This window comes from Cibotium barometz, chromosome 61 (genome assembly GCF_041138505.1).
Source record: "Cibotium barometz isolate CiBa-2024 chromosome 61, ASM4113850v1, whole genome shotgun sequence".
NCBI lineage: Eukaryota > Viridiplantae > Streptophyta > Polypodiopsida > Cyatheales > Cibotiaceae > Cibotium > Cibotium barometz.
In genome coordinates this window covers 37,974,362-37,987,975 of record NC_141106.1, presented here as the reverse complement: position 1 = coordinate 37,987,975, position 13,614 = coordinate 37,974,362, and the positions used below count along the sequence as shown (strand labels likewise).

Sequence of the window (13,614 nt, the reverse complement as noted above, 5' to 3'; positions counted from 1 at the left end):
GAGAGGGTGCCTCCAGAGAGTACTGGAAGGGTGGAAGTCTGTCTGAACTGAACCCATGGAGCTCAAACCAGGATGCTATCTGCGCATACCAACATGAAGTGTCTCCCTCCGTGGCTAGCTGATGAGAGGACTCTAAAGCAAGTCGTGCATACCGGTGTCGGGGAAGCTCCCAGGTGCTATGAATGAAGGACACTGATCTGGCAAGAGCCTCAACTACGATCGGTGGTGCTCCCATCTCGGGTCTGATAATCTCATGGGTTACCAAGGCCTTAGCCCGAATCATCATGGAGATCATGGACACAAGTGGTCTCTTCATCGATCTCCATCCATCGTATGTGCGTCCTGATCGACTCTGCGAGGATCTAGGCTAGGCCCCCAGATCTGTACTCCATATAGCATAGCTGATGTGACTAGCGTGTCAAAAAGCCACAGCTTAGTGCGTGGCTTCTGAGACTATATCTGTGAGCACATCCTCTCTAGACCTCCTAGTGTTGCATATCCTCTAGTCAATCTGGCCTCTGCTGCCCCCCTCATGGAGAATGTGGGCCCATTGAACACCACTCCAAGATATGTGTTTGAGTCAATATACTCCAGTGTCCATGGCATATCTCATCGTGGAATGGAAAATAATATAGAAAGAAAACATAAACACAGCTATCTCATTGGGGGGAGAGTTAGAGAGTTGTATTAACGTCTTCAAAAGGCCAAAATGACCTATGAGACCAAAAGGTTACATCATCATGGGTACAAAATAGTAATAAAGAAAGATAACAAAATCCTAGAACTATAAAATCTGATCTAGGTACATGAGTAGAGAGCTCTCATATCACCCGAATACATTTCTCATGGGCCGCTGTGACACGGTGCTCAAGCCTCAAGGTGGTAAACTGAGCTGGCACCAGAAGGTCCTGCGATGATGGGAGATGATGGCCCGCATCCTCCTGCCGTGGCGTGGCCATGGGTGAGTGCCATAGGGTGTGAGGCGTTGAGCTTGCATAACTCAGTGGCTTTGTCAAGTGGCACACCTCTTGGCCGCGCTCCTGCACTAGCTTGAGGTCCGAGTATGATGGGTGGTGGATTGGCCCCTGGAGTGTTGGTATGGAAGAAGTCGGTGAGAGCTCTTTGTGGTGGTCCTCCAACAAGTACATCTGATTTGTAGATCACAAAAGCTCCCTGTGTCAACGGAGCTCTAGAAGAAAATGTCCCAGGCATCTTTGATCCGGGACGTCCATGATCCTAGAAAGTGGTCTGAACCCAGCTTGGAAGAGGCAGTGGAACCTCCCTCAAGTCTCATAGTATACAAGGCGTCAACATATGTAATGATTCTCTGTCTCGAGCTTTGTGTGACAGAGTTGGCATATATCGTCTTCTGGTGCGGCCACCGCGGGCCCATATCTGGCAGTCTTTAGTCTCAGTTGGTGGGACGAGGTGCGGATCTGGGCGATCGCACATCTCACCCCAAAAGATAAGGTGTGTGTCCATGTAGCGTGGGTGGATAATAAAACCATCCTCTGTCAGGCATATGAGGTGATCTTTGTAGAAGGCTATCTTCGTCCCTAGTGGACGACTAGGTGAACTCCATGTCCTTTGAGTATCGAGTCTTACAATGTCCATGATAAAGACCCGAAGGGCATGTGAGACCATGAATAGTACAATGATATCATGGGTATACAGTACCATGGAAAAATGTGAACACTGACAATTGAAACATGAGTCTATAAGCCTCCTGATGTGTGATGTGGCTATGGCGAGGGCAAGTCACGTTGTCGAAGAATCTCATGGATCTGTCTCTATGTGGTGGTGATCCATGGTGCTTTGCATCAGGGGCGTGGCACGTAGGATAGAGTAGGTTTGCGCACTTAGGACTCCTCTATTGCATGAACATTGCCCATGAGTACGGCTAGTAAGACCAACTATCGATGCAGTAGTGTCAGCGTAGGTGGCTGATGTGGATACTCGTGCCATGATATAAAAATGGGTTGGCAACATCTTTTGGGTTGGAATTCTCTCTCAGGATGTCCTCTCAATCCTATGTCTTCTGAGTTCTATCAAGTACATCTCGAACATCTCGTCCTCATATTGCAGCACTGATGCCTTGAAACCCTCTCGAAAGACGCAGTGAAATCTCCCTCATATCTCATAATACGCTAGGCATCTAAACATATAGTGAGCCACGTCTTCTACCTCCCCTTTTTTGCATACATCTGCTTCTCTTTTGGGATGTTCGTAACTCTCTCGAAGGCACTAAGAGGATACTCTTAGTTGACCAATCATGATGCACACAGCATGTGACATGTGGATCTGCATGTACTTTGGGATATCATAGAATGTGTCAAGCCCCTAGGCTAATAGACCCTGCGATTAAGTATAAAAAAAAAGAAACACACATAGAATCAGGCATCTAGCTCACCGCCCAACCCATAGAAAGAAAGAAAGAAAGAAGGAAAGAAAGATTCTATTAACGTCTTCCAAAAGACCGAACTCGGCCTATGAGACAAATCGGTGTACCTGTATGGGGTATCCTCTGTCATCCCAACAAAATGAAAAAGTATTGAACTAAAAAGCTGAATCTGGGTGTGCAATAAGTACAATGAGTGGTGGAGGGGATGGAGCTCTACTACTAGGAGAATGCAAAGCTATATGCATGGAGTATACAATCATGATATGCAACCTAGCTAGCTCCATCCTGTACCATACTGGGGGTATAAAATGGTATACATCAATGAAGGGGGTGTCCACAGCTCCCTGAAGAACATGCCTGGGTGTGCTCTGAAGCGAGCCAGTCGCTCCGCACCCTCTCTGTGAAACTGAGCTCTGATCTCTGTCATCTCTCTCTGATATAGGCGTGGTGTCCGAAAGCCAGGTGTCCTCTGTCTCCTGCGGGCTCTGAGTGTCTCTGCTCTCTGGAGAGTAATTCCCTGCCGTGTAGGGGATGGGAGTGGGATGGATCTCTGAAAAAATGTAGTAATCTGTGTCTGTCGTCTCCCCTCTGGAGCTGTCTGAGCCTGTAATGATGTCTCTCTGTGACGCTGTATGTCTAGAATGAATCTCCCCAGTATGCGTTGGTCTGCTGCCTCAAAGATCTGGCGTAGGGAATGTGGCTCTCTGAATAAAATGGGATATCTCTCTCTGATGGCTGTATATGCTTTGCATCTGCATACATAATGCTCCTCACTCTCCACCTCCTCTCTGCACAATCTGCATACCCTCTCCTCTCGGGGGATCCGTGCTGCTCTGCCAGTCTCAATCTCCAATCGGTGTGATGAAACTCTAAGCTGACCAATAGCCACTCGGGAGCCGTGTGGTAAAAAGCCCTCCATGTATCTACGCCTCTCTATAAATCCATCATCAGTGATACTCATGAAGTGATCTCTGTAGTATAGCATCTTCGGTGGAAGAGGCTGTGGGGGCGATATCCATGTCTCTCGTGTATAGAGCTGCCATAGATCCTGTCTCAATACTCTGTTCCTCTCACTATGAGAGAGACGGATATGTGGTGCATCCCTGTCATACTGGAATGGTGGTAGATGATCCATGTCTAGGCCATGCTGTGATGACCAATGTGTGACCTGTGCATACCATGATCCTCTATCTCCTGCCTCAACCAGCTGTCTAGATGCCTCAAAAGCTCTGTATGACAATCTGTCCTGTGGCATCTCTCTGAATCTGTCTAGCAGGCATATAGTCTGAAATATGGCCTCTACCATCATAGGAGGCGCAGCAAACTCTGCTCGGATAATGTCATGAGGTACTGACGGTTTGCTGCGTATCATGCGTGCCATCATGAGGGCCTGTGGTCTCTCTATCTGTGTCCACCAATGGGTAGCAAGGCCTGGCGCCCATACTACTGCTCCATACATCAATGCCGGTGTGACTAATGTGTCAAATAGCCACCCCTTCGTCCGGGGCTCCTGAAAATGCGCTTGGTGGCATTGTCTCTCTAGCATAGCCAATGCTGCATATCCTCGTGTCAATCTAGCTTTGGCTGTTGAACCCATGGTGAAGCGTGTGGCTGCTGCAGAGAAGGTAACCCTTAGGTACAAGTATGATGTCACCACCTCCACCTGGCGTCCTGCGAGAGTGAATGCCAGCTGACTCCTGCCCTATCTCGATGTATGAAAGACCATAACCCCTAGGTACAAGTATGATGTCACCACCTCCACCTGGCGTCCTGCGAGAGTGAATGCCAGCTGTCTCCTGCCCTATCTCGATGTATGAAAGACCATAACCTTGGTTTTCCCAAGGTTCACAGTAAGACCCCTCTGTGTGCAGAAATCATCGAGTGCATGTAGATGCTGCTGTAGACCTCCTGGAGACTTAGACACTAATACAATATCATCAGCATAAAGCATAATATGTACTGAGGTACCTGCTAAATCAACTCCATCTCCGCCTCCCCGTGTAATGAAGTCAGCCACCTCATCAATGTATAACCCAAATAGCGTGGGGGAAAGTGGGCATCCTTGCTTCACACCAATGGTGCTAGCAATAGTCTTGGACATACCTCCTGGACATCTGACTCGCCCAAAAACCTGCTCATATAATGCATAGATGCCCCATGTGATATCTGCTGGTATGCCAAGAGACTGCCGGCGCTGAAAGAGCCTCTCTTGTGGTACTGTGTCAAATGCCTTGCGGAAATCCACAAAGCAGCAATACAGCTTTCTCTTCCTCACTCTGGCCTGATCAATCATACATCTCAAAGTGAATACATGGTCAGTGGTAGAGAAAGCTCTCCTGAAGCCTGCCTGCCCTGATGAGCGTAAACCTGCTCGCTCAACATATAAGATCCTGTGCTACCACTCTCAGTCTCCCCTGTAGCTCTCGTCTGAATAAAACTGCTACTCCCTCCGACCCTCTCGAGGTACCCTGGCGTGTGGTCCTCCTGTATGGTGACTCCCATTGGAATCCCTCTACTCGAGGTAGCCCTCTCTCTGGGCTCTGATGTGTGTGTGTCAGAAATATGATGTCTCTCCCAGCATAACATGCTCCAGTCATCCAGGCTGCACCCATAGTGAACCATTACAGTTCCATACTGCCATGTGTATCTCTGTCAGTTGCCTGGTCTGTGCCCCATAGGCCCCAAACCTCTAATCCATGGGCCGGCCATCAATGATGACCCGACCATCTCGATAGAAGGCCTTCTTGCCTTCTCTCCTCGTGTGTAAGACTCGTGGCATGCAAGCTCTCCTATGCTCAAGCTACATCCTCGTGAGATCATCATCCAAGAAAATAGGAGCTCCCTCTAAACCCCGTAGTATGACCCTCTTCCTCATGAAGGTGACCCTCTCCGTCTCTCCTGCAAACTGTAGGATGAGGGCTCGCTTGCGTGTGGAGTCTTTCCCGGCTCTCCATGCTTTGGTGAAGGGGAGAGGGTGCTCTTCCTTATAGCCGAGCTTCATGCATAGAAGCTGTCCATCTTTCTCGGGAGTGGAGTTGGGTGTCTCGGCTATACCTGTGACTCGAATGTTGAGGCGGCGGGCATGCCTCATCTTCTCCTCCTCAATGGTGGTGTGAATGATTTGGTGTTCTTCCCTTTGAGTCTCCTCCCTCACTTCTTTACGGATGTTCTTCTTCACCACCTCAACCCATCCTGACTGCCAAACACCTCTGGTCCTGGTACCCCATGACTCTGGAAAGTGGTCCAAAACCCTCTCTGAATAAACAGTGGAAACGACCACGTATCTCATAGTATGCAGTACAATGGCATATATAATACAGCTCTGTCTCTGGCTCCCCATGGCATACTCGGCATATCCTGGCCTCAGCTGGTATACCTCTATATCGGCCAATCTCAATCTCAAGCTGGTGTGAGGATGTGCAAATCTGACCAATAGCACATCGTACTGCATGAGACAAGTGTACATCCATGTAACTGGGCCTGATCACAAAACCATCTGCTGTGAGCCTAAGAAAATGCTCTCTGTAGAAAGCCATCTTCGTGCCCAGCTCCTCAGTTGGCTGTATCCATGTCCTCCTAATGTCCAGCTGAAGTAAATCCTGACGGATGAGTCTGGTAATCTTTGTCCGTGTGAGAGTGAGAGAGGGTGCCTCTAGAGAATACTGGAAGGGAGGCAATCTGTTGATGCTAAAACCATGTGCCTGGAACCAAGATGTCATCTGTCCATACCAACAAGCCGTGTCTCCCTGTAAAGCTAACTGTCGGGAGGACTCAAGGGCGAGGCGTGCATATCTGTCTCGGGGGAGATCCCACAAGCCATGTATGTAGGAGACTGATCTCGTAAGAACCTCAATCACCAGAGGGGCAGCCGCCAGCTCTGCTCGAATAATCTCATGAGGTACCATGGCCTTGGCTCTAATAATCCTAGCAATCATAGATACCAAAGGCCTCTCCATACCCCTCCACCCGCCTGCGCTGTGATGGCCCACTGAAGGTCCCCATATCTGCACTCCATAAAGCATAGCTGATGTCACTAGAGTGTCAAAAAGCCAAAGTTTCGTTCGAGGTTCTTGAAACTGAACCTGCGAACACATCCTCTCCAAACCACCCAGGGCTGCATGTGCTCTAGTCAATCTAGTCTCTGTTGCTCTCCTCATCGAAAACACTGGCCCACTGAATACTACCCCCCCAAGATATGTATATGCATCTGTATACTCCACAATCTCCTGCCCATATGTAAAGGCTAGGTGGGGAAAGGGGGGCAGCAGCCAATGCAGCCAACACTAAATAGCGAACGCAGGGGGCGGCGAATAGAGCGCAGCCAACAGCAACGGCAGCCAGCGCAGCCAACAGCAAACAGTGAACGCAGGGGGCGGCGAACAGAGCGCAGCGAACAGCAACGGCAGCCAGCGCAGCAAACCTTGAGGGAGGAAGAGAGAGGGGCGGCGGAAGCGAACAAAGGGAGAGAGGGGGGGCGATGAGCAGGGGGGAGCGGCGAGCCAGCGCAGCGAACCTTGAGGGAGGAAGAGGGAGAGACATTCAGGCTCACCCTCAAGCATAGGGGGATATTAGTGTCACCATTTGGCCACCCAATTGGTCCACCTTTGCTTTCTCATTATGTATGTACATTGGACTGGCGTGCATGGCAGTTGCATATTGTGGGAATTCATGCCACTCATGTGATACAGGGGGATATTAGTGTCACCATTTGGCCACCCAATTGGTCCGCCCATGCTTTCTCATTATGTATGTACATTGGACTGGTGTCCATGGCAGTTGTGTATTGCAGGGATTGATGCCACTCATGTGATACTATGGATTGGTGTCCATGGCAGTTGTGTATTGCGGGGATTGATGCCACTCAGGCTCACCCTCAAGCATAGGGGGATATTAGTGTCACCATTTGGCCACCCAATTGGTCCACCTGTGCTTTCTCATTATGTATGTACATTGGACTGGCGTCCATGGTAGTTGCATATTGTGGGAATTGATGCCACTCATGTGATACAGGGGGATATTAGTGTCACCATTTGGCCACCCAATTGGTCCACCCATGCTTTCTCATTATGTATGTACATTGGACTGGTGTCCATGGCAGTTGTGTATTGCAGGGATTGATGCCACTCATGTGATACTATGGACTTGGCTTTCCGCTGGGACTTGTGCTTGTGAGTACATGCTCGGAAATGTTTGGAGGATTGGTGTTCCATTGGGTCTAGTACCTTTGTACTTGCACGAAGCACGCCTATTTTGGTATATTCTCATGAATGGAGATTATCCATACCAATAGTGCATTGCATATCATCTTTATGTACTTGCTTGCAATTGAATTTGCATGCTGTTTTCATGCTTGCACGACCAATTGACGCCCGCCCATGAACCGTGCGTGTGAAACCATTTGCTTATATGGTTGTGCCATGTGACAGGTGGTAAGTACTGGTCATAAACCTAGCCTTAGGAATCAACATAAATTTATAAGTGTGTGTACATGCTTCAGTAATTTTAGGCGACCAAAACTCACTTATATATCATGACCAGCCCTGTGTTCGCGTACACGGATGTCTCAAGGTGGGCAAAACTCAATGCCCACCACCTAGACCTTATCCCCTTCTTACAAGGGTAGCAACTAGCCATATGTCCATCCCAGCTTATACCACAAGTCACTTTTCCTCTCTACCTGTCACCTAGGGTGGACTTCTCGTCATATCTTATCGAGCTGCACACTCTTGAGTGTTGGACCCCCCGTCAGAGCCCACTCTGGCGTGACTGTAGACCGGGCCATGACACTACTGCAAGCCCGACGCCCCAAACTCCCTAGACCTCGCTAGCAACATAGACATCATCCCCAGCTTGTGGAGATCTTGGAGAGGCACAGAGCCACCTTCCCACACTTGGCGGATTTGCAGAGCCTTCTACAGGCTAACCCCATGCTCGATATCCTTGACAGCCCCCTCTCCCTACTAGGGAGTTAGATCTTCTCTTGTTGCCTCTAGAGCGCTTCTTGGGATTGTTCTACGACGATTGACCCTCTGGGGATGCTATAGCATGCCCTCACTTCTTGTCTTTAGAGGATTTTTGGCTCTTTCATGAGGAATCACCTATAAGCTTACCACCCCTTTTAAATGCAAGGGTATCATCAAATTTTTTGGCATAACGGTCGATGTTGTCCATAGAGTGAATATGGTTCCGGAGAACCTCATTGTGCTAGACTACGTAATGGGCAAGCACCGGATTGCAAGGTATCCTCCCACCGCCTATGGGTGGAGGTAGGGTGTGTAGAGTGCATATTCAGAGATGGAGAGCTCATATGGAGACCTTGGGAGGAGAGGATTCTGCAGATTATGCCACACTGGGGTTGAGGTAGAGGAGCACTACATGTCACTACCCAGTGTAATATGAGATCTATGAGATATGTGGCCCGTGGGAGGTACTGTTGTCTCTTGCGTGAGGATTTTGGCCCATTATCCAAGATCATGGAGTTCCTTCTGGGACCCCTGCTGCTTGGGACTCTTCCTACTGGAGCTTCACAGACAGAGATACACTCCTAAGAGTGTCCGCCAGCAGAGCCACCACCCCTTCTTCCTTGCGAGCCGACCATCACCAGTTTCTTCCCGGACCAGGGACAGGATATTGGCATAGTGGACCTTGTGGATTCACCACAAGATACCTCAGCCCTGCCCGTCCCTGAGGAGTCACTTTGGAACGGGCTTGCGCGCTTCGATGTACCTTGCGTCCCGTGGACGATCCTCCGATGATCATTGTATCCGCCTCTACTTTTATAACCTTAAGAGCATTAAATCATACATAAATAACTTCTCAGGAGATCACACGCCTCCTCTCAAATGACAAATACTGAACACACCACATGAGTGAACTCCTGCCACTCTCATACATGCAAACCCAATATTTTAATAGGTTTGTTGGAGCTGTTTCTGTTGTTGGCCCTTTTGTTACATCCATGACTGACATACCTCTGCTACGGAACATGAAGTTTGTTCCCTTCACGTACCTATTTAATATGGATAAAAAGGGAATAGTAGCGGATGCGACAAGCACATTGAAAGATAGGAGTTTGTCTTTCTTTCTCCTTGAGAGTCATGTTGCCAATGATATAGAAGCAATTTCAGTCTCTAGGGCCTAATGTTATTCTTTTAAGTAGGTGATTGGCTGTCGTAGCTGACTCAAGCTCAAACTTGCTTTGAAGAATATCCTCAATATTCCTTCCTTCTTTGAAACATACCCATTAAGTTGTGGTGGGGAGAGAGATGAAACAAAATCCTTTTTTAATGAGCTCTCTTTTTATGGGATAATGGTGTGTCTTTTAAAACCAACAGCTTGTTGAACACAAGGGTGATCATAATACATGCCAATAGCAACAAGACTAAAAAGGACAGAAAATGCAAGAGAGAACCTACGCAATGTTACTGTAGGCTGATTCGATTGCAATCCATCATGTGTGGCATGAAGTTGTCAGAGAGTGTTGTTCATGAAGGTCGTCTTAAGGCATAGCTATATAAGTTGGGGAAAAGGCGCTTTGCTTTCTTTCTATTGCCATTCTTGAATGGACTTTGTCGGACTCTAGGAAATTAGCTAATTAACATTATCACCAACAATCCTTGCACCTTTGATGGAAGGTTATTGTGTTGAGAGTAATAGTGCTTTTTGATAGGCTTAAATGCCAGTAGAAAAATGAAGATGTTTGCAAGAAGCTAGTGATATTTGCTTGAAGATGAGAGGGAAGCTTAGATTAGTTATGCAGTGATGTATACTTTTCTTTGATTCCAGCTTGGTGGTCCAGATGCTGTTGCAGAAATCACGGGTCGCCGTGGGTTCTTAGTACGAGCTGCGAGTGGAAAGGGAGTTGTCTATCAATCTCGAAGCACGTAAGTTGAGTTCCATGATTCAGTATTCTCATAGATTCGTTGTACTACTTTTCTGGTGTCATAGACCTATTGGGTCTTTTGAAGACGTTAATATTACTTTCTTTCTTTCTCTGTTGACTGCATATTATTGCACTGGAGTGTTGGTAATAACTTTGCAGTTCTTTTGGGTGGATGGTCTTTTTACAGGAAAGATATTGCAATGGAAATGGTCAACATGCATGAAAAGCAGCAATTTATGGATGGAAAAAAACTAGTTGCTATAATATCTGAGGCTGGATCTGCTGGCGTGTCATTACAAGCAGACAGACGAGTCAGCAATCAGGCACATACAGAACTCAATTTAGTCTTATTATGGTTGGCAAAAAAAACTGTGGGATGGCCTTTTGCTTTCTTGGCCTCCATAAAGGAGCGTGAATGTCAGTATAGTAGCTCAATACGGGCATATATATTCTCTCTTTTCCCTCTTCTTGCTTTCACAAAATAAAAGGGAAAAAACCACTCCCTTTCTTTCCCCCCAAACTTATCTGTCTGCCTTTTTGTTTTTATTTGTGATACCCTTGAGCAAGTTATGGTTGGGTGCTGAGTGTAGGAGTTGTGCAATGTGGAAGCAAAGCACGAGAGAAGGAGAGAGGCAAAGAAAATGAAATGAAATGAAATGATATATTAACGTCTTCAAAAGGCCAAAATGACCTATGAGACCAAAAAGGTTACAACAATTGGTGGATCTGATACAATGTCTGTGTAAGAAAAGCTAAAAACAACTAACTGAAACTAAAATAACTATGAGGAAAAGTACGGTACTAGGAGCTCCTAATGGATAACATCTGGGAGGAAAACTCCAGCAACAAAGGTAAGCATCATACACATCACCCAAAGATGTCTCTCATCGGTCGATGGCGGATATCCTCAATGTCCTCCATGGTGAGTACTCTGACTGGACGTCTCCCTGCCGTGCTAGTATGGTCCTGATCCTCTGTTGTAGTCTTCGCCGGTGTCGAGATGGGCCTCTCATCTTGGGGCGCCTGGACCGCCCCAGCTCTATAGCCCGATCAATCAGTGTACCTCTAGTGCTGCTATACTCTGGGGCTAGCTGCAATGCCTGCTGGCCGGACTGCTCAATCTCTGGTCAAAAGTAGTCTGTAATTTGCCTCTGTAGGTGTCTCTCCCTCTCTGATCCCCTCCCTCTCAAGAGACCCTCTCTATGTCTACGAAGCTCCAGCAAGTATAATCCGAGGCATCTCTGATCCTGGTATCTCATGACTCTAGAAAGTGGTCTGAAACCCTCTCTAAACAGGCAGTGAAAACGGCCTCGTATCTCATAATATAGTGGACAGTGACATATGTAATGTAACTCTGTCTCTGGCTCCATCTGGCACAACTGACAAATCTTGGCCTCAGCTGGTACTCCTCTGAATCTGCCAGTCTCAATCTCTAGCTGGTGTGAGGATGTGCGCATCTGACCAATAGCACACCGTACTCCATGAGAAAGATGAGTATCCATGTAGCTGGGTCTAATCACAAACCCGTCCTGCGTGAGCTGGAGAAGATGATCTCTATAGAAGGCCATCTTCGTACCAAGCTCCTGTGTCGGCTGTATCCATGTCCTCCTAGTGTCCACCTGAATCAAGTCCTGCCTGATAAGTCTGGTAATCTCTGCCCGTGTGAGAGAGAGGGAGGGTGCATCCAGGGAGTACTGAAATGGAGGTAGCCTTTCCATACTAAAGCCATGCAACTGGAACCAATGATCAACTTGTATTATAGCAAGAGGTTTACCCAAGGCTTATAGTCGCCAACAGATGGGTGGAGACAATCATGCGCTGAGAATGAATGGATACAACAAGAGGGGAGAGGTGCCTTTAAATAGGGTAGCCATAAAGCACCACGACCTATATGAAGCCTTACGACATGGATTAATAAGGGACAACTTAATAAAATGCCACGAGGATGACCACAAAAGGCTTACACTGGGCTAGTACTGATATCAAAAAAATCCAACTGATGTTCTCAAGTATTCACAAAAAGCACTTTCTTCCCAATCCAATTCTTTCAGTAATAGAGGTCGCGATTCTTTAAACGGAAGCTACCAACAGGTGACAAAAAGTCCAGAAAAAGGGTGACAAAAACTTTGGTTTTGGAGCGGGAGAGATGTAGGCGGCTCTGGGGCGGTGCGCTGGTGAAAATGACCTTGGGCGGCGGCGACACCGGCGGCGCTGACGAAAATGGCCTTGGGCGGCGGTGCTTCTTCACAGAGGGTGGAGAGGTGGTGGTTGGTGCTGTAGAAGGCTGTAGAAGTAGCACACAAGAGGGTTAATGATGTTCTTGCCTTTCGTAAGGAGTTCTCCATGTGTTTCTTCTATGAGACTCCAAGATTTCTTCAATGCTCCACCAAGAGGGTGCTTGGTTCTTTAAATACTTGAGGGGAGGCCTGCTTTTACCATGCTTTGCTTTTTGTTTTTACCACTTGGCTTTTGCTTTTATTTGAATAATAATCAAAGTTCTTGGTTCTAACTTCAGGGCCTTGCTTTTTGGCCCTGGAGCTGCTTTTTGAAAAAGCGGCTTATAGCGTTTTGACTGAGTTCAACGAGCTCTTTCCAATGGTGCCCTCATCTTTTTGGTCAACCAAGTTTGACTTTTACTCTTTCCTGCTTTTTGACCCAGACGAGTGCTTTTTACAATTCCAACTTTAGGAACCCTGCTTCCATGTGTCCATCATCCTGTCCATGTGTCCGGGCATGAGTTCTATTGTGTGTAAAGAGCATGGAGGACCAAATAGTTACATTCCCTCCCTCTTATATCATCGTTGTCCTCAACTATGGCATAGATATGGTACTAGCCCCATTTGGTGCTCTTGTCCATCTGGTCTTTCCTCATATATGTGGTGTCTTCTGCTCCTTTGGTAACATCTTTGTGCCTTTCTTTGACTGATGTCCTTGTTCTTGATGGTACATGATCTTAATGAAGCAAGGGTTAGAAAATAAATGTATACTTACCTTCTGCAAAAACTAGACACAAGCTAGTCAACAAACAAGTATGCATCATTCGCGTCTACTGGGTATGCAAGGTACTGGCCAGGTAGTATGGAGCCCAGTGGACAATCATATGCCATAAATCCAAGCATTGTCCATGCATCAAAAACAGCACACAAAGTCAAAGAAATTCAGACATACATCAGTATGCAATGCATAAATACCTCTTAAATCTTTCTTGATAACAAAAAGTCACAAAAATATGTTCCATTATAGGTCTAGAGATCCTCATCTAAAAGTGTCATAATCTATTACATAGCCTTCTGAAGGGAGATGAGAGTTAGGGTTTCATGTGGGAGACACA

General features: G+C 47.2%; 1 protein-coding gene across 2 annotated transcripts in view; it reads left to right on the top strand.

Annotated features, from left to right (window-relative positions):
• EMB1135 (RING/FYVE/PHD zinc finger superfamily protein) overlaps nt 1–13,614 on the top strand; it is a 120,970-nt gene that overhangs the window by 70,002 nt on the left and 37,354 nt on the right. For both annotated transcript variants that reach the window (XR_015265366.1, XM_086794967.1), the window contains exons 18-19: nt 10,187–10,284; nt 10,471–10,606. Coding sequence is in view for 1 of the 2 variants with exons in the window: in XM_086794967.1 (XP_086651093.1) it covers nt 10,187–10,284; nt 10,471–10,606 (234 nt within the window). In the remaining variant the exon portion in view is untranslated. The remainder of the gene's footprint in view (nt 1–10,186; nt 10,285–10,470; nt 10,607–13,614) is intronic.